Source organism: Camelus bactrianus, chromosome 11, assembly GCF_048773025.1.
Source record: "Camelus bactrianus isolate YW-2024 breed Bactrian camel chromosome 11, ASM4877302v1, whole genome shotgun sequence".
Taxonomy (NCBI): Eukaryota; Metazoa; Chordata; class Mammalia; order Artiodactyla; family Camelidae; genus Camelus; species Camelus bactrianus.
The window spans coordinates 14,301,881-14,328,003 of NC_133549.1; the positions used below are offsets into that span (position 1 = coordinate 14,301,881).

Consider the following 26,123-nt stretch of genomic DNA (forward strand, 5'->3'; position numbering starts at 1 on the left):
CTCCAGGGGAGGAGATGGGGAGATTGGTGGCAGTTGTAACAGACAGAGTGGTGAGTGAGGAGATGCTTTAGGGAGAAATTAACAGAACTTGTCAGTGAATTGGGTTAATAGGATTTGTTGAGGAATTGGATTCAGTGCTCACGGAGAAGAGTCAGGGATTCATTTAAATATTATTAGTTTGGCCAGTGAAGGGAGACTAACATCAATGAGCAGAAGAGCTGGCTGAAATTCAGGAAAAGGAGTTGAACTGAAATTTGCGATTTTGAACACTGAGCCATCGGGCACAACTCAGGGTGCATATCGGGGACCCTGGACATGTTCCTTACACCGCGTGAGCTCGTTTCTACCTTTGTACAGTGAGATTCTGGCAGCCACAGGAAAGCCAGTGTGATATGGACTAAAGGCACCCGTGACTTAAGAAGGAGGGCTTTAGTGACCTTGCCAGAAAAACACCAGCACAACGATGGAGAAGCCAGATTATGAAGTTCCTATTAGTATTCAAGATAGAAAGTGAGAGAAAGGAGGCAGCAAGGTTGGCAACTTAAAAAAAAATGAAAATTTGACAGAAAAAGTGGTAGCTTCTCCGAACCCAAACTCTAATACTGGTCTATTTGACTTTTCCATTTGGGTGTCTTATTGCAAACTGGGTATGTCCAAAACTGGACTGCTGACCACCCCTCCCCACTCCTCCTGACCTGCTTTATCCCGTCTCCCGGGATCTTCCCTAGTCCTCAGACCCAAAGCCTTGCAGTCATCCTTGGTGACTCCTTTACATCCCGCGCCCCAGTTCCCTCCCCAGCAAATCCTCCACCTTTGACCTGCCTCCCCGCCATCTGGCTGGTCAGACCCTCCAGGAGCCTCTGATTGGTCCTCACCCATCTGCTCATCAGAGAACAATCAGAGTGACCATCATTGTTTCAGAATATAACTCAGATTGTGTCCTTTCACTGCTCGAAACCCTGTTTCCCTGGGAAGAAGAATCAGAGGTCTCTGAATGGTTCTCAAGTTCTGAACGATGGGACATCTTGTTCCCCTGTGGCTTCAGCTCATCCTGCCCCACCTCCACTGTGGCACAGCCACACTGGCCTCCAGCTCTTTCTCAGACTCGCAGGCAGGCTCCTTCCTTGGGTTCTCTGCATGGACAGTCCCCCTGCATGGAAACTTCTTCCCCCGCATATCCACATGGTTCTTCCCCTTTGGGTCCTTCTTTGGATGTCATCTGCTCAGTGACACCCATTCTGAGCACCCTGGTTATTACTACTGTCTTGCATTGTGATTCCCCTATCCTGTTTTTTTGTTTTTTTCCCCTCCATGACCTCTTTTCTAATATGCTGTTTTATTTACTTACTGGTTTTTATTTTATGTCTCCCAAAAAAAGGAATGGAAGCCACATGAGGGTAGGGATTTTGTCTGTTTTGTTCACCGATATATTCTCAGTGTCTGGTACGGTGCCTAGGGTTTTTCCCCCAGTAGAAGAAGAGAGCAGGAAAATAGCTTGAGGACGAGGCAGTCTAAATCATGTGACAGAGAAGGTTCTAGAGAGGGAGAGACTGGCGGTCATGCAGGAAGAGGAGACAGTTGATTTTTTGGTCCAGGAGAGGCGGGCAGGGGTGGCATCTTGATCATAAATGAATGAATCAGCTTTGGCAGGCAGAGACTTCTCCTTCCCTGAGACCAGACTGAAGGAGTTAGATGGCTGAAGATACGTGTTGGAGGCAGAGGAAGGTGCAGGGGAAGGAGTGGTGTGCGTTAACCCTGATTGATTCTGCTTTCGCGTTTGATAGTCGGGATTATCTGCTGAGCTGTTTCTGGTGTACTGCTGGTTACTAAAACCCGGCAAACTGACGAGGAGTGAGTGGGTAGGTGGTGTAAGGATGAGGTGGGTGACAGGACAGACAGCGAGAGAGGGAGAAAGCCAAGAGGATGTCACCTCTCTTTAGGGAGGTCTGGCCCTGAAGGTAGCTAAGACTTGCCAGTGTCCTTGAGGGCCTGGCTTGGTAGAGAAATAAGAAGGGCACATGGTCGTGCTCACTTGCTCTCACGTTCTCAGGGCTCTGTCGGGTGTGTGGGCAGGAAACCGCCGCGGGTGTGCCTGCCCTAACGCTTGTCCTCTCAGGAACCGTTCCACCCAGTTTCTCTTGTTTTCGTATGGACTTTGCCCCACGTGCAGTGTCTCTTACTTTCACCATCTCTTTCCTGTACAGAACTCTGGTGCTTGCTCTCCTAACCCCAAGGAGTGTTCTCAGTTAATTCTTTCTCCGCTTCTCCACCTCCTAGAACGTGATGCCTCTCTCAGCGGGACTGTTCAAGAGTGAGCACAAAAACCCGCTGCCGCAGTGCCCCCCACGCCTCCATGTGCAGTTCCTGTCCCACGTCCTCTGGAGCAGGATGCCCAACCAGTTCTTAAAGGTCGACGTCTCTCGAATCAGCGAGCGCCAGGGCTGGCTGGTGCAGTGTGTGGAACCCTTGCAGTTCATGTCTCTTCACATCCCGGAGGAGAACAGGTCAGCCCGAGCATCCTTCCTGTCTGCTGGGGACCCTCCCCCTCAGACCGCTGCCCAGGGGCCCCGGGCTGGTGCCGGGGAAGCACAGCTAGGTTTGAAACATACCTGAGCTCTTGTGGCCGCAGAGACATTATTTTGCACATTCCACGTTTAAACCTGTGTCTTAGCCACTTCGTCACTGAAGCAAATTACACTGCAGTTGCAAAGGCGATCTGATGTTTTGTTTCTTTCCTGACTTTTGTTTTACTCGTGAGGACAACAGCAAGTAAAAATTCCGGTAAGTCCAACGGCAGTCTGACCTATGACTTAGCTGAGTAAGACAGCACCTCGGGACTGTACCGCAGTGGAGACAGCACCTCGGGACTGTACCACAGTGGAGACAGCACCTCGGGACTGTACCACAGTGGAGATGGAATCACGCAAGTCAGTTAGTTCAGACCCTCCTTTGACAGGTGTGAGGAGTTGAGACTAAGAATCGTTAGTGAAAGTGCAGACACCACGAGGGCCTGGGAGACAGGTCTGTACGCATTCCAGGCAGTACAGTGATCACGTAAAGTAGGAGAAATACCCAAAGGGAGCTTTGTCTGTGATTTTCAGTTTTTCTACATGGTAGCCAGTCAAGCTGCAGATACTTCGTTTTAGCAGTTTCATTATCAGTAAGGGGTGAGTTCCTAAGTTTGGGACCGAGATTTCCCTCCCAAAATATCATGCGGAAGTTAAGTCACTAAGTGAAAACACGGCATGAAAACAATGGAAAGATACACATATTTGTTGTCCTTCTTATATTTTAAGTCTTTAATCTTAAAATTGTTGTAGGAGCTACGCTCACTTTTATATATTTTGAAATGCTTGGCATTTTTCTTTTCTTTTAATTCCTTTAAAGTTTACCCTGTGTTTTGGAAAACAGTTAGTTCCTCAAAAAGTTAAATACCGAGTTACCGTACGACCCAGCAGTTCCACTCCTTGGTATATACCCAAGAGAAATGAAGACCTGCCCACACAAAAATGTGTACGTGAACTTCATCGCAGCGTTATTCCCAGTAGCCAAAAAGGGAAACAGCTCAAATGCCCAGCAGCTGATTCAAGGCTAAATAAAATGTGGTAGATCCGCACCGTTATTGTTTGGCAATGAAAAGGAGTGGCGTCCTGGTACGGGCTGCAGCGTGGACGGTGCTCCAGAACAAGAGCCTGCGGTGTCAGTAGTTACACTGCTGCCACGCAGCACGGGGCTCCGTCTACATGAGAAGCCCCCAGAAGCAAGTCTGTAGACAGAGAAAGTAGAATCACGTGTGCTTAGGGGGAGGCAAGGGCGTGGACCGGAGGGCCGACTGCTGGTGGGTACTACTGGGCTGTCCCTGGGGGATGAAAATATTCCAAACTTAGGCTGTGGAAGTGGTTGCACAGTTCCCTTAATATACTGAAACTATTGCATGATTTGTTCTAAATAGGTAAAGGATGTAGTATGTGAATTATATCTCAATAAAGATGTTTCAAAACAAAAGAAAGCCAAAGAAAAATTAATCTGGCCAGGTGAATCTTTAGATAATTCCATTTTATGTAAATTTCACATGAGAAAAGTCTTACTGGAGTTTTGCATCTGATGTTTTTTAAAATAAAATTACTCAGCAACCAAAAGAAACATTACATTTGGGGAGGAATTTTTCTTTGTGAGGGAAAATATTATATTAAGCAGAGAATTTTAAGGTTGTGATGTAATACGTTGGCATGCTGTAGTCAGAAACCCGACATATGCTTGCCATGGTAATTTATCATTTATGTTAATTAGTGATGGAAGATGTAGAAGGTCACAGTGGTACCGACCAGTGTCCTTGGTGTCCTTAGTCAACAGAAACTAATAAGGGGCCAGAGAAGAAATTCGGGCAGGGCTTTGCTGAGACTCATGCTGTAGCACAAGGGAGTGAAAACAAGAAACAGGTGCCGTTGCTCACTCCCTGAGCGGGGGGAGCTGGTCCCTAAATGGAGTGAGGGTGGGTCGGTGGGTGGGGCCGGAGGGGCGGCTTCGGTGGTCTGCTCACCCCCTTGGTGGTGCTGTGTGCAGGGATCATACGTGGTACTCCGCTTTTGCTCCCGGCACCTAGAAGTGGCAGTTGGGTTTTTCGTCTTTTTGTATCTTGTTCATAATTCACCCCAAATAGGCATACACGGAGTATAATTTTATTTTATAGTTTCTTTGTGTTCTGTTGCTCGAGGAGGAGGCATTTGTGCCGATGCAAGCTCTGTAGCACCAGGTCCCAGGTCCAATGTTTTAAAAGCACCAGTGGTTGGACATTTTCAACATAAAACTCTATGTGGAAGGAAGTTTATAAAACATCTAAAGATGATTTTTTTAGAAATAAATCTATGCTATCCTTAAACATGTCATACAACTAATTTGAAAAAGTGTTTCCATAATTTTTTTTTAGTGTTTTTGTTTTGTTATTTATTTAATGAAGTGTAGTTGATTTACAATGTTGTGTTAGTTTCTGGTGCACAGCAAAGTGATTCAGTTTCATATATATAGAGAGAGATCTATTCTTTTTCTGATTCTTTTCCATTGTAGCTTATTACAAGATATTGGGTATAGTCCCCTATGCTGTACAGTAGGTCCTTGTTGATTATCTATTTTATGTATAGTAATGTTTGAGGTCAACCAGGCACATAGATTTCTCCTCCGATTGAGGTTATTGTAAATATCGGTGCTACGTCTCCGTCCCCAGGTCTGTGGACATCCTGGAGTTGACCGAGCAGGAGGACCTGCTGAAGTTCCACTACCACACGCTCCGGCTGTACTCGGCGGTGTGTGCGCTGGGGAACCACCGCGTGGCCCATGCCCTGTGCAGCCACGTGGATGAGCCGCAGCTGCTCTACGCCATCGAGAGCAAGTATATGCCCGGCCTGCTGCGCGCCGGCTACTACGACCTGCTGATTGACATCCACCTCAGCTCCTACGCCACCGCCAGGCTCATGATGAACAGCGAGTTCATCGTCCCCATGACGGAGGAGACCAAGAGCATCACGCTGTTCCCGGACGAGAACAAGAAGCACGGCCTCCCGGGCATTGGCCTCAGCACCTCGCTCAGGCCGCGGATGCAGGTGTCCTCCCCCAGCTTCGTGAGCATCAGTCACGAGAGCTACCAGTACAGCCCTGAGTTCCCGCTGGACATCCTCAAGGCCAAGACCATCCAGATGCTGACAGAGGCAGTGCGAGAGGGCAGCCTGCACGCCCGGGACCCCGTGGGGGGCACCACTGAGTTCCTCCTCGTGCCCCTCATCAAGCTCTTCTACACCCTGCTCATCATGGGTGTCTTCCACAGCCGGGACCTCAAGCACGTCCTGCAGCTCATCGAGCCCAGCGTGTTCAAGGAAGCTGCTGCCCCTGACGAGGAGAACGAGGTGCTGGAGGGGGAGCCCTGCGCCGAAGACCCCAAGCCCGACGGAGCCACGGAGGAAGAAGCCAAAGGGGGTAAGAGGCCCAAGGAAGGTCTGCTCCAAATGAAACTGCCCGAGCCAGTTAAATTGCAGGTAATCAGAGAAAAAGATTGCAGTGAATTTCAGAACCTGTTAACATGGGCCTTGCTCTCTTTCTCTGTGTATGTGTGTCTCTGCTCCTGTGTGAGGGTCGCTATTCATAAAATTAACTAACCTCCTGTTGGGCTTGGGGGCATGCCCTCCAATTTTCTTGCATTGGGAATGGAATTAATGAATTTTCCAATTGATTCAATTGGCTGTCGTGCATGAAAGATACATTTCATACTTTTGTCAAGGTGGTTTCCTTGGTCAAGCATGTCTGCCTGTCCTGCACCTGTGCAAGTGTGTGTGGCGCTGTTCCTTTCTGTGTGTGTGTGTGTGTGTGTGTCTGGAAGGAGCACAGGAGATGGGTTTTGTCCTGCCAGCTGTCCTCCTCCGCCCTCCTGTTCCTCAGCAGTTTCCTGGTGTCGCCCCTTCTTTCCGAGGCTGCATGCCACCTACATTTTGCTGGGACGCTTGAAATGCAAGGCTTTCCCCACCTCTCTCCCCTCCGCCCCCTCCCACCTCAGGACACCTGCTCACCAGCAGGTGCGCCCAGGCTCATACCGCAGGGCTGTACTGGCTGTGCCCGTTTCTGAGGGAGTGGGGACTCGGCCCCGAGGCCTCTGTTGTTCATCAGCATCACTTCGACGCTCGTGTCTCTGACGCCTATTTTCCTCTTCATTCCTCCGGCAGCCTCGGTTGAGGGCTTCCTCTGACCAGGCACTGGGTGCCGGCTAAAAGCAGCTCAGAGTCTCGCGGAAACAGACGCTTATTTATATATTTATGGTAAAATATCTTCTTGCTAATCGCATTAAATGCACTGAAGGCAAATAATGGGTTTCTAGAAGAGAGAAAATCTCACCTGGAATACAGTTAGGGGTCCAAGCTGGAGACTTGCAAGCCGAGGTCTGGCTGCTGAGTGTAGCTCTGCACCCGTGGAGAGGAGGGAGGGGTGTCCCAGGACCTTTCCGCCTCACAGCTGGAGGGGCGGGGTGGACGGGCAGAAGGCACTTCTTACAGAGTCTGGCTCTTTGCTAAAACCAGCCATACGACGAATTTTGAATTTTATTCTCAGTTCAGTTAAAACCATGGAGGAATTTTAGCAGGATGATTTTGTTCTAAGATGTCAGTGTAGCTGCTGCGAGGAAGATGGGTAAGGGGAGGATGATGGGGTGGTCCAGAGCCCACGTGGTTGGGAGACTGCCACCTGGTCCCCCTGAGGGGCCGCTGCATACACTGGGGTGGGACAGAGCAGGTGGAGGGGGATGTGCACCCTGGGCTCCCTCGGAGCCGGCGCCCACAGAAACGGCAATGTCGTGGGTGGTGACATCCGGGCTTTTGAAGTCCTCCTAAACACTGCTGTGTATTGATAGCACCATTGGTATAAAGGGTACTTCAACGTTTTCCTAACTTGGGCAGAACCTTCTCTGGAAGGCATGTTTCTACCGATGCACTGTATCTGTTAAAAATCCTTTTGGCTTCTGGTAAGACAATACCCAGCTAACCATTTAATGAATAAGCAAGAAAACCACTTAATCAACTTACTTGCAAAGTCTGGAGGTAGACAGTTCTGGAATTAATACAGTAGCTCAGGAGTGTCTTCAGGAACTCAGATCTTAGTGTCTTTCTGTGATCTTCAGTTTATGGTTTTTATACTAAACTATGTTACGTCATTCTTCCTCTAGTGATCATGTCACTAGCCATTTTGAAAAGAGGATGTTCTAGTCTGTTATTAATGATGCAGACTCTTTCGCAGAAGACCCCTTGCAGACTTCTCCTCCTCATCTCATTCTCTAAAGCGCCTGTAGCTGCAGAGGAGGCTGGGACAGTAAGTGGTCATCAAAGGGACATCAGCGGGAACTTGCCATTCTGGCTTAGACAGATGACACTTCATTCCCTGGGACTGAGCACACTGCTGTCTTCATAAAGTCAGGGTTCTGTTAATAAAGGAGAAGAGTTGACAACTGAGCGTGTCTGCCACGAGCTTGGATTTGATGCACATTCACTAGTTAAAGATTCAGAAATTAAATGTGATGCCTTTTTGTCTTTTTAGATGTGCCTCCTACTTCAGTACCTCTGTGACTGCCAGGTCCGGCACCGGATAGAAGCCATTGTGGCCTTTTCTGATGACTTTGTAGCCAAGCTCCAGGACAACCAGCGGTTCCGCTACAACGAGGTCATGCAAGCCTTAAACATGTCGGCTGCCCTCACAGCCAGGAAGACAAAGGAGTTTCGATCACCACCTCAAGAACAGGTACAGGAGCGAACTGAAAATCCTTTCTATTCACTTTGGATTTCGGTCCATTCAGGTTCCAAACGTTGCAAAATTATAGCACAAGTTGCAAGTGTATTTTTTTCCTGTTCTCTTTAAGCTAGCTAAATAAGTTCGTTTAGTCAGTGTTTGTGGTTTTACCAAAAGAATCCACTTGGTTGGTTTAAACAAACGAGCAACTTGTTAAGAGGTATCGGGGTATTCTGGTCTCTGTGAGGAAACCAGTGGGCCAGATGCGGAGGTTCTTAAATAGGAATAATATCCCAGCACAGGTGGGTCGTCTGTGCAGGCGCAGCACCGCCCACCTCGTGGAACCCTGACTCCTAGGACTCAGTGCTGGATGCTTTTCCTTTTGTTCCTCTAGGAAGAACCCAGTGTCACTGCCAGCAGTCTTGCAGGAATACTCATCACCTGTTTGTGGTTCTTCCTCTGATTGCTCATCTCCAAACCCAGGTCTCCCTAGGGTGCGGCAAAACCAAAAGCGTATGCCTAAACCCAAGCATGAGCAAGTCCAGGACAGTGAGCTTTCTGGCACCTGCTCCGGGATGGGTCTCTTGTGGGGGGACCATCAAATGCAGCTGTGGTATCAGAGGTCTGACTGACGGAGCTCGTCTTCAGTATCTGACTGTGCCTTCCCTCCGTATCCAAGATGCCTTTGAATGAAAGCATTTAGGAACTAATTGCAGAATTTATTTTTTTCTCACCAGAGTGTAATTGCTTTGAGGGAAGGGACATGGAATTTTGTTTACTGATACAAACATTTATTGAGCAGAGAATAAGTCCAGCCTCTCCCAGGTGAACTCCATTTGTTAAACTGCTCTTGGGAGACTTCTGCTTCTGGAAAGGTGGAGTACATGTGCCTTTCCTGTTGTTCCTTCTAAGTCCACCTGTAACCCGGGACATTACATAAAAGACAACAGCAGAAGACTGAAAGATAGGGAGAAGGAAGACTGGCTGCGGGACTCAGCACCCAAGGGATGATGCGGTGGTGAGTTCCCGGGTTTTCTTTTTGCCTCATCTGTCGCAGACTTGGAGCTAACAAAGCCGGCAACCCAGAAACGCCAGAAATGCCAATGGGCATAGACAAAAAAAGCTCTCCAAGCGCCTTCTCCATCCAGCCAAAGGAGTGGAAAAGCTGTCTGTTTTTCTAGCAAGACAAAACTTTTAGGTATTGACCATAGGACTCCAACCAACGCCACAGTAACCCTGTGCCCTACTCCCTTCTCAAACCAGCAGACACTGAATGGGGAGCTTAGACCTCTACTCTGACCAGGCTGGGACTGGAGGGAGCTGGGGCTCTGTCCCCACTGGTGCGAATGAGGCCTACCGCCTCCAAAGTGTCAGTAGAGGCCAGGGTGGGGTAAGTACCAAGGCACTCTTACCTTTCCCAGTCCGGGCTGTATATGAGTTCACGTCCTGTGGGGAACTGGATCTCCCAGCCTCTCCCAGCAGGAACAAGGTCTTCTCTCTCCTTCACAGACATCAGGTGGAGAAATGGACTTCCACTCCACCTGGCGGTAAGGAGGCACCCAAGCCCCTCTCTGGCTTGGTGGTGTCAGAAGAAGCCAGAAGTTTAAATAAGAACCAAAGTCTCATAACATAATATCGAAAATGTCCAGGTAACCAAAAGATACCAACTCTGAGATGACAAAAAAAGACAGAGAGAGAGAGAGTTGCAGCAAAACAAAACTATCTTATCTATCTATCTATGACATAAAGAAGAACCAAATGGAGATTTTAGAACTGAAAATATAGTATCCAGAATAAAAACCTCCCATGGATGGATTTAACAGCAGAATGGTGGGGACAGAGAAGAGAATCACTGAACTGAAGAGAGAACAGTAGAAATTACCCAGCCTAAAAAACAGAAAACAGAGTGAAACAAAAAGTGCCTCAGGGACCAGTGCAAATACAGCAAAAGAGCTAACATTCGTGGTCTTGGATTTCCAGAGGGATAGGAGAGGGAGTGAACTGAAAAAATAATGGTTGAAAACCTTTGAATTTTGACAAAAGATGTAAAGAAAGAGATTCTAAAAACTGAGTAAACCCTGAACAGGATACCCTCAAAATCTAAATCAAGACGTATCACAGTCAAACTTGTGAAACCTAAAGATACAGAAAGAAGTCTTGAAATCACTGAGACAGAAATGACACCCATGCAGGAAAGACAATGTGAGTGGCAAGGGTTCTCCTCAGAAAGACAGAAGCCAGAAGGAGGCGGCACAGCGCCCTTCAGGTGCTGAAGGGAAGGCCCTGTCCAGCCTGCATTCCACATGCAGTGAAAATGCCCTTCACGAATGACGGGAACACCAGCACTTTCTCAAATGAAGGAAAGCTACCAGAATTTGATCACTCCGAAAGAATGCCTAAAGGAAGTTCTTTAAATAGAAAGAAAATGACAAAAGAAGAACATTTTGAAGATCAGGAAGGAAGAAAGGACAACACAAAGTATAAAATACGACTCTACTTAATGCAATTTCCTTCTCCTCTTGAGTTTTCTAAATTCTGTTTGGTGGACAAAGCAAAAATAGTAACTGTCTAATGTGTTCTAAATGTATGCATAGCAAATATGTAAGGCAGCTGTGTTTTAAATGGAGAATAAGGGACATAAAGGAAACTACTGTTTCTATACTTCATTTAAACTGGTAAAATGTTGATACCAGTAGACTGAGATGAAAATTAAGTATATATAATATCCAGGGCAACCGCTGAAACAGCTGTGCAAAGAGGTCCACTGAAAATACCATGGATAATTCAAAATGGAATCCTAAAAACAGTTCAAGGAACTCACAGTGCATTGTGAAAAATAAATCAGAGAGAACAAACAGAAAACGAGTAAAATGGTAGACTTAAATCATAGCGTTAAACAGTAAATTCATGAAGATAAATAATCCAGATACACCAAGTAAAAGACAGAGATTGACAGGGTGAGTTTTAAAAACTTGACCTAACTATATGCTCTCTACAGGAAACTCACTTAAAAATGTAATGCTGTAGATACGTTGAAAGTAGAAGGATGATAAAAGATGTGTCATGAAAAATTAATCAAAAGAAAGTAAGAGTGACTGTATCAGAGCAAAGAAAATTGTCAGAGACAGACAGGAACATTATACAGGGGTACAAGGTGAATCCACCAAAGAGACAAATGTGGATGTGCCAGACGAGAGAGCTGCAAGCATGTGAGCTCAACACAGATAGAACCGAAAGGAGGAAGAGACGAACGCACAGTCATAGTCGGAGGCTTCAACACCCCTCTCTCAATATTTGAAAGAAAAGCTGGACAGGATCAGCACGCATGTAGGAGAACACAGAACTGTCATCAGCAAGCAGAATCTTCGGATGTTTGTGGGACACACCTCCCAGTAACAGAACACACACTTTTTCCAAGTGCCCGTGGAACATGTACAAAGATGAACTATATCCTGAGTCATAAAACAACCTCAACAAATGTAAAAGATTGAGTTTTTTCATACATAATGTTTTTTCTGACCACAGTGGAGTCAGATTAGAAATCAGTAACAGAAAGATAACAGGAAAATCTCCAAGTACTTGGAGACCAAGTAGTGTACGTCTGTGTTATACACCGTTCCAGGAGGGGTCGCAAGAGAAATTGAAAATACACTGAATTGAAAGAAAATGAAAATATCACATATCAGAATTTGTGGAAACAGCCAAAGCTGTGTGAGAGGGAAATTTATTGCACTGAATACTTACGTTTAAAAAGAGAACAAGACTCAAAGCGATGATCTAAGCTGCCGTCACAAGGATTTAGAAAAGGAGCAAAATAAACCCAAAACAAGCAGAAGGAAACCAGTAGCACAGAACAGAGCAGAAATAAGTGCAGCCTGAAACAGGGCAATTTAAAAAATCAGTGACTCCAAAAGCTGCTTATTTAAAAATACTGGTAAAATCAACAAAACTCTAAAGAGACTGACAAAGGAAAAAGGAGAGAAGACACAAATTACCAAATCAGGAATAAAACGAGCTACACTACAGATCCTGCAGTTGTCAGAAGGATCATAAGGGAGTGCATTTGTGTTTACTGCATGATTCTGTTCGTATAGTGGTCTTGAAATGCCAGTAATAGAGAAACAGAACAGATTAGTGGCTGACAGGAGTTAGGGATGAAGGGCAGGCAAGAGGGAAGTGGCTGTGGTTGTAAAAGGGTAGCAGGAGGGTCCTGGGTGCTGGAGTCGTTCCCTGTTTTGACTGTGTCACTGTCCATACCCTGGCTGTGATTCTGTGCTACTGTTTTGCAAGGTGTCACCATTGGGGGAAACTGGGTAAAGGGTACACCCGAATCTCTTTGTGTTATTCCTTACAATAGAATATGAATCTACAGTTTTCTTAAAATACTAGTTTAACGAAGTTTCACATACAGTTCTCTAAAAAGAAAGCTTAGAATTGTTTCTTAAAAGAAAATTATGGAACAGGCTTTTCTTCATTCATAAACAATATTATTGTATCTAAAACTGAAACATGTGGAAGAAAGTTTCTTGCAGTTTGTTTAATTGAACCATTAATGTTAGAAAAAGTATAGTTATCCATTATTTAGTCTTTAATTATGTTTGGTTTTTCTTCTTTGCTGTATCCTTCTAAAAAAATAGTTCTTTAAAATGTTCAATAAAGCATGGAAATTAGCTAAGGAAAAATGAAAATCTAGGAGAAGCATAGTAAAATTTTAAAAATAAGATTTAGATCTTGGTTGATTTAAGAAGGCTGAGTGTACAAAGATTTGACATGTTGTGGAATTGAGAACGAAGAAGCAAATGATGTGACTTTCTCAGCTGAGCTTGGAATGATTTGATTTATTTTGGGGTATTTGTTGGATTGAGGGATAATGATTTTTCATCCAGTGGGCAACACTCTGTGGACACTCAGAAAGAGATTTTGAACATCTTTGGTTTTTATGATCTTTTTTGCTGTTCCTGAATTCACTTTTCTTTTACTCTAGTTCTTCTTCTTTTGTTTTTCCAAACTTTCAGATCAATATGCTTCTCAATTTTAAGGATGACAAAAGCGAATGTCCATGTCCTGAAGAAATCCGAGACCAGCTCTTGGATTTTCATGAAGATTTGATGACGCATTGTGGTAAGGTCTTCTTGACTTACAACCCTTACTAAATGCATATTTTTAGTACACATACTGGTACAAAAGTGAGTGTATATGTAAACAAGTTCACAAATATACACAGTGCCTGTTGGGAGCTCATCTAAGAATATTTATTATGGCAAATGGTTAACTGACCCAATGTGGGAAGGCGTGAGGCTAGAGAGAGCAGAAAGGCATTAAGACCAAGCAGAAGACGACCAGGATCCTTTCTCTCTTTTCCTCCTTCTCTCAGTAGCAGGGGGAATGGGGACATGTTACCAAGGGCTTTGGGAAGAGAGGGGAGTGTTAAGTTGATTTAGCCTAAAGAAATTTGATCACAGAACAGTTGTATGTAAACCGGTTGGGGGCCACCTTTTTGGACCGGCCTAGGAAATCCAGCCTGTGTCTTTTGAAATTAATTGATGCCCAGGGAACTCCTGTATTAAGTCATATGTCAGGAGCCCAAATCTGTTAAGGGGATTCTCCCTTCTTTTCAGTCTAAGAACTTTTAAAATGGAATTGATTGAATGTTCTGAATGTGTGACTCTTCCTCTCTTTACACAGTGGTGTGGATAAGTCTGTGTTTCAGTGAAAGAAAACGAATCACCTGTTCCTTAAGTGGTGTATATGTATGGCACTAATGATATTATTTTTACTTTATTTTAATGAGTAGTAAAGTATATTAATCCAATTTACAAATGAGGGACCACTAAATGACTGCCAGGGAGTTGCACTACACATGTGTCTATATATAGATAGATACCATATGTACGTATTTGTATGTATATGTATACATACATTAATATGTATTCTATAAATAAAAGGATACTCTAAAATGGTAGAATTATTGCTTCAAACATAAAGCCTTCCTTTAGGGTACCTAATTATACCTGTTCTCTCTGTCTCTCAACTTACTAGAATACCACTGACGCTCTTGGAGGCAAGTGAGGAGGATAAAAGACCAGGGGGGTTTTAGGCAGGGCAGAGCTGTAGGTCCAGACAGCACACAAAGCCAGAGAGGCCGGAGGGTCAGCCCCAGTAGCAGAACTGGTTTTGACTCTTAAGAGAGTCTTTTCACCCTCTGCTTGGCTTTATGTTTTGTACCACCTGCTGAGAGCCCTGATCCCACAAGGACAGGGGAAACAGAGAAAGAAGGAAAAGGCAGCAATGAGTGACTCTTGCCTGTGAGGCCAGGGGGCAAGATTGCTTCACTCAGCGTCATCTGCTGTTTTAGACATGGCGGCCTTGCTTTAAGCTGTGAATGGAAAACATTGCAAAACCCGAGAATTATTTCTCCTAAATATATTTCTCTCAATATTATTTTTCCTTCTTTTCTTTCCCTCTGTTTTCTTCAACTAGGAATTGAGCTGGATGAAGACGGGTCTCTGGATGGAAACAGTGATTTAACGATTAGAGGACGCCTGCTGTCCTTGGTGGAAAAGGTGACATACCTGAAGAAGAAGCAAGCCGAAAAGCCAGTTGAGAGTGCCGCCAAGAAGTCGTGTAAGCTGTGAAGGGCACTGCCAAAGTGACCCAGCCGCAGACAGCAGTTCATCGTTTGAATGAGTATTGTACTAGATGAGCCAGTGAGAGAACTGAGTTTGCAGCTTCCAAGAATCAGACTCTTAGGGAGAGGCCTATAGCCACCAGAAGGAGACAGTGTCAGACTGTAGGAGCAGGCTGAGGGATGGCTGCATTGGAAGGGTGGACAGGCCCCGAGAGAACTAAAACTTTAGGTACTGGATCAAAGTCTGTCAGGAGAAAGCACGAAGCGAGTAACTGAGCCTTCATGTCTAAATGTTATGCTCTTGATTTTCAAATGTTCTTGCGATCAAGTTAAACCTTCCCTAAAAATTTAGATATTGTCTGTAACTATATTTTGGTTGTGAAACATTTTCTCAAGTCTTAAGCATTTCTGATTCATCTGTGTCCTGTTTAACTGAAAGGTAACAGTTGATTCTCTGAAACCAAATAAGCACACAGGGGCGCTGGGCCTCTCAGACAGCGCGCTCCTCCAGAGGGGCCTCGAAGTAGGTCTGGAGGCCAGCTGACCTCCTGTCTCACTTCTGAGACTGTTCATTCAAGATGCAGTGTTGGTTTATTAACAGCTTTTAATGAAAGAAAAAAAATAAACTCACAAACATTTTGTGGGTTTTTTCCCACTTACTTACAGTTACTTCTAAGCTAATTCTTCAGTATCACAACCAAATTTGAGTCAGATCTTCTCCACAACCAGAGTTCAGACTTTCTTGCGAATCACTTTTTACCATCATCAGGTTTATGATTTGACCTGTTGAAAATGACAACATGGCTTTGAGACATGTGGAAGTATATTGACATCTTATCTAAATTTTGTATTTGGTTAAAACTGGTAGTTTTTATTTTTCCTTTAATAATGTGTAGATTAAAACAGGTTGAATAGTCCTTTCAGAAATCAGCCAGTGTATTAGTGACAGGAACGAAGCCCCTGGGCCCGTCACCCCATCACCCCTGCTGAGCTGTGATAACTTTACCTTGTGTTTTATGAGGTTTGGAAGTTTTGTTGCTTTTAAGCGTACGGCAGTGTACACCACGTGTCATGTTGCTAGCCACCGCCTCTGTCTGGGATAACTTTCCAGCTTAATACCGCTTCACAGTCAGATCCTTTTGAGGTCATTTAAGTGACAGTTAGGGGTCCAAATTGAAGTAAAAATATAATTTCCTGAAGTCACTGCTACAGATGACTCAGATGAGGAGACAGTTGGATAAAGAGATGGCCCCTTGAGTGCCTATCCCGTGGCTGACCTTTATAAGGGTGAATTACGTCAGGTCTCCTGGGACAAAAATAAGGGAACAAAGTAAGTAAAAGTAAAAGGAGCAGGACAGCTCGCCGATTGCCCTCTGGACTGCCAGCGGTAGTTTTGCAGAAGTGGCTACAATTTTGAAGCAGCCTAAATTCCTTAATTATAACAATAGTTTTTAGAGAAAAGTTTGCTTATTTTTATCCTTGCACGTCTGTAACTCATCTTTTTTTGACAGACAAAAGTTTAAATGAAGATTTTTGTGTTTTTTTCCCAAAACTACCCCTAGTCTTTTCAGTTCCAGTGCAAACGTAGAGACCAGTTTGGAGGTCTGAGATGGGCATTCGAAATGCCCAACTGCTTTATCCTGTTACTTCCTTTTTAAAGAAGTGTCCGTGATTCCTTTGCAGCCACTCTGCAGCAGCTGATATCCGAGACCATGGTCCGCTGGGCCCAAGAGTCTGTCATCGAAGACCCTGAGCTGGTGAGGGCCATGTTTGTGCTGCTCCACCGACAGTATGACGGCATTGGGGGTCTGGTTCGTGCTCTGCCCAAGACCTACACTATCAACAGCGTTTCCGTCGAGGACACCATCAACCTGCTGGCATCTCTTGGTCAGATTCGCTCTCTGCTGAGCGTGAGAATGGGAAAAGAAGAAGAGAAGCTCATGATCCGCGGATTGGGGTAAGTTGTTTACCTGCTGCAACCACTGCCTTCTAAGCGTCTCCTCTCTGATGATTTGTCCCTGTGACAGTTAGGGGCGTTAGCACAGATACACGGTCTAGACTGTATGGTCATTCAATTAGGTTGTCGTTTTTCTAGAGATTATGCTGTAAAGCTAAATAGAAAAATGGCTCAATGACAAAACTTGACTGATACTACAATTAGGTGCTAAGGTGGCTATGATTCACAGCAAATGTCTTAGATTTTGTTTTTTAAATTAATTTCTCAGTAATGTGCGATCACGTATAAAAATACAGATGAATAAAAACACATGAAAATTCGTGGGGGGACAAACATTCACCAGCAGGAAATAATAAGGAAATTTGTCTGTATCTCCTGGGCCTTGAGAAAAGAATGGGGGAGAAAACAACTGTTCTGAGAGTTCAGCATCCAAGGCTGTGGTTCTAGGGGATTCCACAGCTAACATTTATGCTTCCTACGTCGTCTGAGGATCCCCAAGCTGAGAAATTAACATATGCTTTCTCAACTCAAGTCACTGAATTCTTGCAGGAAAAACCTACATGCTACCCCAAGATCAGCCCACAGTCAACAATCGTAAAGCACGTAAGGACACGACCCACCCTAGGCAAAGGTCTGCGGGTCCAATAAACAGTGGAGTTAGAGCACCTCCCCCAGGAATGTAAGATAACAGGATGCCAGAGGGAGAACGTAAAGTTGCTGTACTTAAAGGAATAAATCAAATCCCCAAAAATAAGACACACAAAAAGTCCATGAGGATTTGAAAAATATCCAGATAGTAGTTCCAGAAATGAAAAATATAATCATTGACATTAAAAGCAGTGAATGCATTGGAGTATAGCTAGATAATTGCTGAGGAGGGTAACAGACTGAAGCCCGGGTCTGAGGAAGTAGTGACGGGGCCCTGAGAGGGAAGGAGGTCGGGGGCCTGGTCGCCGGCCTGAGAAGGGCCAGTGGAGGACGGAGTAGCTGACCTACAGAATGGGGGCTTTGAAGAGCAATTGGCTTGAGTTTTTCAGAATTGAAGAAAAACATGAATTCACAGATTCCTAAAAACAGTTTCATATCACCACTGGATATACTGTATTGAAACTGCATAAAACCAAGGATAAATAGAATGTTTTGAAAGCAGGTAGAGAGAGAAGCCAGCATACTTGCAAAGAAGCAATATTAAGAATTCTCAGCAGCAGAACTAGAGATCGTAACTCAGTGAGCTCTCACAGAGTTCTAACAGAAAATGCCCGTCAATTCAGAACATGTTACTCAGCTGAGATTTCAGTGAAATGAGCTTCTGCTTTATGTGGGTTTGAATATTGGGGTTTATATCCTGTATTCAAGGGTGAGGGCAAAGCGAAGATATCTCAGCATGTTCATTTACAGTGTCTCACAGAAAGACCTTCTAAAGGCTGTACATTCGGAAAAAGAAAATGGAATTCAAAAGAATGGGAGTGGTTAGTTTTAGTGAGTGTATTACTGGTGCACATATGCGTGTACCTAAGCAATCATCAACCAGCTTTCACGATCGGGGGATATGAAAACATGAGGGAATTAATATACCAGAGAAATATAAAAGCTTAAATTAGGCTACATGATATTTGCAAGAAAAAATACCTAAACATAAGGATGTAAAAATTTGAAATGTAGAATGTTGAAAAGTGATGTAAAAGAGAAATATTCAGCTCCCCCACAGAAGCTAATATACTTATATAAATAACAGATAAAAGAGGAGACAATGAAGATAACATAGATAAAGTAAAACACAAAGAAACCATAAAAAGGGTTGAAGAAACCCAGAGTCCAGAGTTGGTTCTTTGAAAAACAATTCAGTGTTTTCTTTGGCAAAAAAAAAAAAAAAAAAAAAAAAATCTGAGACGAAAAAAGCAAAGCATTTAAAGACTCAGATTGTGTGGTATCGTTTATGCATATTTTAAATTCAGAACACAATACTACGTATTGTCCGTGGGCCTGTTATGTATTTGAAACCATACAAATAAGCTGGAAGGTTATATTCCAAACATCATCACAGTGATTGCACAGTAAAAACCAGCATGCTGACGGGACGGAGAGGGACAGCAGAAAGCCTGCACAGACAGCAGTGCTCGCTTTGTGTCCTTCACTTAATTGTCTTGGCGTGAGCCTGGTTCTGGAATACCAGCTCTTAACTCTAACCCAAGGAGGCCTCTCATGAGAAGTGATCTTAATTAATCGAATGAGAAAGGAAGGCTTCCGGGAGATGGCGAACGCTTTCCTTCTTAAATGACCGTACAACAGCAATACGTGCTGCTGACATCTAAATTGCACAGAGGGGGTGAAACTCAAAGTGATTATGAAACAAGATAAAATGTTACTTTTTTGTGGTATTAGCAATGTCCCCAAATGACACATTTAGTAAGTGACAGCCTGCCTTTGGTTGGTAGAATTATAAATCCACTTAATTGACCTAGAACTAAAGGCAAACGAGATTTTTCAATTAAATGCTTTCCAAAGTTAGGTCATGCAAAAGGATTTGCATTAACAGGAGAACAAATCTCATGATTACATCTGTGGTTTGAGAGTTGGAGGTTCTCTTGCTGAACATGCTGCTGTCTGACAGGAACCAGAGGACGCCTTTCTTTACCTTCTCTGTCCTTGCATGAAGTAGATGAGACCTGTATTAGCCCTGGGCCCCCATGTCATTTTTCTGAGTTGTGCTACGTGAAAGCTCTCTTCATTACTACAGAACCAAACTGAACTAAATTAAAAGTGGAAAATTAAATATTTAAACTAAATTAAAACTAAAAAAAGAGAAGAAAAAATTATACAAGAATCATATTACACTTTCTTGATATGGCTGGAGCAAGTAAAAGTTAGCATATGACTGAATGAATAGGTAAGTGACTCAAGGTAGTCAGATCCAAAGAGGAAGTCTCAGGTTTCTTGCAGGTTTTACATTATAGTCGTGCTATGGTTCTGCATGGTTTGCTAAAATAAAAATCCACAGAGCTCTTTATTTGCAATGACTGCTAAACATTAAGATCCTTATTCGGGGGTGGGGGGTATAGCTCGGTGGTAGTGTGTGCTTGGCTTGCATGAGGTCTTGGGTTCAATCCTCAGTGCCTTCGTTAAGGGGAAAAATTAAAACAATGATAAAACCGCAACCAACTAAAAATCTTTTTTAAAAAAATCCTTAGGGGTACTTTTACATACATGTGATAATATGTAATGCAATAATAATAATATAAAACACTCTGGGTATCATCTGCTGCTGTTTCTTTAAATTAAATGTTCAGTTTAATGCATTGGATTACTTGTACCTGGACTTCATATGTATTCAGTTCCTCTTGAAGAATATGTATCCTTTAAAAGCATTTCACCAGAATGATAACATAAATGTAGCAGGAAATAACACTACTATTATTAAATATACAAATAATGACTATTGTACTAAAACAGCATATATGAAAAGCAGAGATACTGATACAATTATTTATATAGGAATTTTCATAAAAACATGGTGTAACACTGCTTCATATTTCTATACAAAATAAGGTTGAACAAAATAAGGTAGAATTTTAATATCCATAAAATTAGGAATGATGCGTCCAAAACTCTATTTCATAAAAATGAATGTTTACATATTTAGTGTATTTCTTACAATTGAAAAGAATAGACAACTTGTATACTATTTTTGGCTGTCAGTATTTCTGAGGAGAACTCAATTGTGCTTATTAACTTTTATGCCATAACTTGACTGCTCTTACTTTCCCATACATGCCAGTAATTATTTCCAGAAGATTCATCATGATCTCAGACAAATTCTTATTTAAATTTTCCTCTGGCTTCTGTGTCCCACTCATACCTGTGCTGTCCTTTCTAGGGATATCATGAATAATAAAGTATTCTACCAGCACCCTAATCTCATGAGGGCGCTTGGGATGCACGAGACAGTGATGGAGGTCATGGTGAACGTCCTTGGAGGCGGAGAGTCCAAGGTAAGGGAGGCCCTTTGACTCTTGGGATGCTGTTTATTGTAACTTCCTGGAGCAAATGCACTGCATGTTCTTAATGAGAATTTCTTAAGTCCTCATAGGACTATGTTTTAAAGAACACCCTTTGAAAAAAAAACAAATAAAATCTTACAAATTGAGAGGTGGAAATGTTTCTGCAGTCATCCACCAGTATCCGCAGGAGGCTGGGTGCAGATCTTCCTGCAGAAACTGAAATCCAAGGATGCTCAAGTCCCTTAGATAAAATGGTGGAGTATTTGCATATAACCTATGCACACCCGCCCATACACTTTAAATCGTCACTAGACCACTTACGATACCTAATACAATGTAAATGCTCTGTAAACTGTCGCTGGCACATAGCGAATCCAGGTTTTGCCTTTCAGAAGTTTCTGCAATTGTTTTTTTGTTGAATCTGCAGATGTGGCACCCACAGATACAGAGGGCTGACTGTTTTTCTCTTTGATACTGATAATAGTTTTTCTTATGCCATGAAATTTGCTATCTCCTAAATTATTTATATTTAGCGGATGTTGAGAAACTTTTAAAGTTAATACTATGCTAATTTTGTAAAATTTTGAATTATAAATCCACTTCCATCATATTAGAAGTCCTTAACACAAACAATGCCCCTCAGATCTAAACACTCTCTTGTTTCAGACGACAGTTGGTTCTGCTAAATTCTTGATCTAGACCAAGATTTTAAGGAGATGCTCTATAGTATTTATTCTAAGAGTCTAAAGTGAATTTTTAAGTGATTAAAATTTAAAATAAAGTTCTTCAAGACCAGATGAATAGAGTAATATAACAAATAACTTCATGTAAAACAGTATAATTTCATGACCTCTTATTTTCAAAATGTTTCCCTTTTTTTTGGAAATTTTTAAATATATTTTTCAGAACAGAAATGAGTCCATATTTCTCATGTTCAGTTTACCAGTGAGACTTACAAAGATATTTATAAAATATTCTGTTTAAGAAGGACTTGGAGTCCTTGGGGATCATCTGCGACATACTCAGATAAGATTTGGGTCTCAGGGAAGTTGTGTTTGGTGGGGCCACCAGGCAGACCTTCCGGTGAGGGTGTTCATCACAGGAGACAGGTCACGTGCCAGTCAGGGAAGATGTCAGTTCCTGCAGTCTTAACAACAACACTGACGAGAAGAACATCAGATTAGGTGGTTCCAAATAGTAAGCTGGGTATTTTTCACAAACTGTTTCACTGAACTCTCTCTCCTTTACCTGGAGTCAGTGCTATCCATCTTATTCCAAGTCTACAGAGCATAGTCAGTGTGGCTGCATCATTTCCCAAGGAAGCACAGTGGTAGTGTTAGTCAGGAGTGGTGTAGTGGTAGTGGTAGTCAGAAGCCACAATGGAGCCTACCTCATTCCTAAACCAGGCTCATGCCCCTTTGAGACCTGGGGCTGCAGATTAATTCCAGATCAACCCATCCATGGCAGTGAGGTTTCTAAAACAGTGCCACGCTTGATTCTTGGTCGCTCCAGGACTGGGTGAATCAAAGTCTGGACATTTGGAGGTCTCCCATACCCAAGGCTTGGCAGACATGGGCACATGTGGATTGGCAATGTGATCGGGACTTCAACTTCTGGACTCAATTTTCTGAAGGTCGTTTGCTTTCACAGCTAACTAAGTGCTCTTTCTGTAGGAAATCACTTTTCCCAAGATGGTGGCCAACTGCTGCCGTTTTCTCTGTTACTTCTGTCGTATAAGCAGGCAGAATCAGAAAGCCATGTTTGATCATCTCAGTTACTTACTGGAGAACAGCAGTGTTGGTCTCGGTGAGTGAACTTCTTCATTCAATCTTTAAGATAAAAGAAATACACGTATTACACTTAAAAATTAAACGTTAACGTAAATGCATTTGGAGCAGTGCACTATGCACTGCATTTAGGAAGTAAATTCCAGTGAGAGTGTGCTCTTAGCTGGAATTCATAGATGGCAGCACGAGTCAAGTTTTGATTCATCTTTGTTTCAACTAACAGCCTCACCAGCTATGAGAGGGTCAACGCCGCTGGATGTGGCCGCAGCCTCGGTGATGGATAATAATGAGCTCGCCCTGGCTCTGCGGGAGCCAGATCTGGAAAAGGTAGCGGCACTGCTGCCCCGGGTGTTCGTGTGGGTCACACTTGTTCATAGCTGTTTCTCACGGTATTTAAATATAACTGTACTGTGGTTGCTGTTACACTGCTACAATTACAACATACACTGTGTGTTACACATTTGTCACATGCATAACGTTATAGTTGTAAGCTGCAAAGAACAAGAAATAGGAGATAAGGTATTTCCTCTGATCACGAGTTATTTTTCAGAAAGAGAATCAGCTCTCTCCATACTTGTGTTTTTGTCTTCTCATTGTAATCTGCTGTCACTGTTGCTTTAATTATACCAGTTTCAGTTTGTTAAAAGGTTGTTTCAGCATCTTATATGTACAATTTATATTACTCAGAAGTTTGCATATTACAGTGCAAGGTATCAGTGACATACAAAAGGCCATGCACTCTAAGTATATTAAACCACATATATGTTGGCCAAAATATAGGTGTTTCCCCACATTTTAATTGCAGTTGCATTCTAAGTGGTCTTCTGGATCTCTCCCTTGCTCCCCCACTTAGCAGCCAGAGGGAACCTCTTGAAAGGATCATATTAATCCTCTGCTCACAACTCTCCAAAGGCTTCCTATCTCACTTTGAGCAAAAACTAAAGGCATTGTAATAGCTCATACCCCATACGATTTCACATAATCAGTCTTATTTCATGTCCTGCAGCTCTCCTGGTCTCTCTTTTTGCTCCAGCCACACTGGACCCCTTGCTTGCTGTCGCTGGAGCTTACTGGGTATGCTCCTGCCCCAGGGCCTTTGCACTTGCTGTTCTCTCTATTTGCAGTATTATTCTGTCAGACAGCCCCCGGCTCTTCTCCAGACATCCTTCCAGTCATTGCTCCACAGCCGCCTTCTTTTTAGCTCCTCCATGGCCATACTATAGTTTAAATATTTATGGTTTAAAATTATATTTTAATATAAATATGTTTTACTAAAATCATTATATGTTTATGTATTTTTCAAAACGTACTCCTTACCGTAATGTAAGGCCAGTGAGTTCAGGGCATTGTTTTCTCTGTTGCTCACTGCTTTGTCCCCATCTCGAGAATAGCATTGGCACTGGGTGGGCACTCAATGCATGGCTGCTGAAGTCATGAAAAAGTGAGCTCTTCCCCAAATCCTCTGACCTGCTGGTCAAGGACTGTGAAGCCCTGCATCTTTGCCTGACCTCCAGGGGACTTCCTCCCATACACAATCAGAGAGCTCATTATCTACACACTGATAAGGCAGCTGATATTGAGAGGCAGACAATGCCAAACGCTGAGCAGGGTGTGGAGCACCTAGAACCCTTGCTTACTGCTGTCGGCATGACAAGTGGTTAAGTCAGTTGGAAAATAGTTTGGCAGTTTTTCAATAAGTTAAACATGCATCTGTCATCAGTGTACACCTAGCCTTTCCACTCTTAAATGTCCACACAAAGACATGTACATGAATGCTGATTAATGGCTTTATTCATCTGAGCCAAAAACTGGAGACAACTCACATGTTTATCAGCTGGTGAATAAATAAAACTGGGGTATTTCCTGATGCAGAAGAACACTGTTCTTAGGCTATAAAAATGAATGTAGTCCTGACACATGCTACAGCGCAAATGAATCTCAAAATCATTATTCTAGTTAAAGAAGGCAGGCCCGGAAAGACCCAGACTGGGTAGCTGCACGTGTCAGTGTCCTAGAACACACAAGCTAGCTGGTCGTGGCAGGAGGCAGGTTGTCACGGCTGAGGCTTGCAGGGACGGGTGGACTGCAGAGGGCACGGGGCCTGAGGGGCATGTTCTCAGCTTGGTTACGGGCCCTCTTACAGGGGGATGACTCTCTCAGAGCTCACTGAGTTGATCACACAAAAATTACACCTCAGTAAGGATGATGTAAAAGATTTTTAGCTGTATTATTTGTTTGTTTTTAAGACTGACCTAGCTTGGGACTGAGCCGGGTATAACTTCGGTAAGTTGCTCCTCTAATGACCCGCTGCCGTCAGGAGTGGCTCCGTGAGGGATCTCTTTTAAAACTGGTTCTGTTGTGAAATCTTGCCAAGGACCAGCATTCTCGTAAGACAGAATATTTTCAAAGGCAAAGCTAAGCAGAAATTTTAATGTGTTCAAGAATACAGAAAGGTAGTATTATCCGAAAATTTGGAAGTAATTCACTTCTTTAAAATACCCTTTTGTCTCAGACAGATTCAGGTTTTATGCTGGGCCAGAGGTCATTAAGCATTTTTGAGGTTTACCAAGTATGACTTCTGTGGGTAAAAGTCTCAAGTGATGTGAAATTTAGGAATAGTTTTCTTTCATGGAGTTCGTCCATATACATTTTTACTATGATAGTACTTGGTTATGATTTATCAGTATTTCTTAATTCTAAGGTGTTACTAATGGAAGTTCCTGTCGATTGTCATGATATTAAAAAGAACTTGCATAGATGCATTTGTTTTAAACCATCCTTTGAGGATACCATTTAGCACGTCTAGCGCCAGCATCTAAGTTCTCACAAGGCGGTAATGCTTTCGCTCACCCCCTTTGTTGTAGGTGGTCCGCTATCTGGCTGGCTGTGGACTGCAGAGCTGCCAGATGTTGGTGTCGAAGGGCTATCCAGACATCGGCTGGAATCCTGTTGAAGGAGAGAGATACCTCGACTTTCTCAGATTTGCTGTGTTCTGTAACGGTAGGATGGGTTGCTTTGGGTCTTTAAGGTCCTTACTGAAACTGCATAAAAACAGACGTGTAAAATAGTGAGGCGTCCCAGCGTTTCCGTGGAGGAGTAAACGGGGGTAAAGAAATTGAACATTTTGTAACCAGTAGTTTTTTTCACAGTAATAAAATATTTGATAATATTTATTTTGATCGTGATGCTGGGCTTTCACTATTAAATTAAAATTTTTAGGCACTTGCATTCTTGCTGTTTTATAATTAGATTCTAATAATAGCTAGGATCACACCTTCATTTCCTATAACAAGTTGACAGAAATGAATAATTCATGCCTCCGTCATGCTTTTCTTTACTTTGAAAATTTCAAGTGTACAGAAAGAAATGCACTGTCTCACTAGTTGTCTTACAGAAGCTGGTCATTTGGATTCAGCTCCGACTCTGCTGCTACCTTATTTGGTTTTAGTTATTTTCCTTTAAACACAAAGCAGTTCGTGTCACGTCTGTGTGCTTAG

At 43.2% G+C, this 26,123-nt stretch overlaps 1 protein-coding gene across 8 annotated transcripts in view; it reads left to right on the forward strand.

Moving 5' to 3' along the window:
- RYR2 (ryanodine receptor 2) overlaps nt 1-26,123 on the forward strand; it is a 543,025-nt gene that overhangs the window by 357,229 nt on the left and 159,673 nt on the right. For all 8 annotated transcript variants that reach the window (XM_074373272.1, XM_074373273.1, XM_074373274.1 and 5 more), the window contains 10 exons: nt 2,278-2,504; nt 5,222-6,026; nt 8,068-8,268; nt 13,272-13,377; nt 14,737-14,880; nt 16,568-16,841; nt 20,716-20,830; nt 22,513-22,645; nt 22,850-22,953; nt 25,491-25,626. In XM_074373272.1, the coding sequence (XP_074229373.1) occupies nt 2,278-2,504; nt 5,222-6,026; nt 8,068-8,268; nt 13,272-13,377; nt 14,737-14,880; nt 16,568-16,841; nt 20,716-20,830; nt 22,513-22,645; nt 22,850-22,953; nt 25,491-25,626 (2,245 nt within the window). The remainder of the gene's footprint in view (nt 1-2,277; nt 2,505-5,221; nt 6,027-8,067; nt 8,269-13,271; nt 13,378-14,736; nt 14,881-16,567; nt 16,842-20,715; nt 20,831-22,512; nt 22,646-22,849; nt 22,954-25,490; nt 25,627-26,123) is intronic.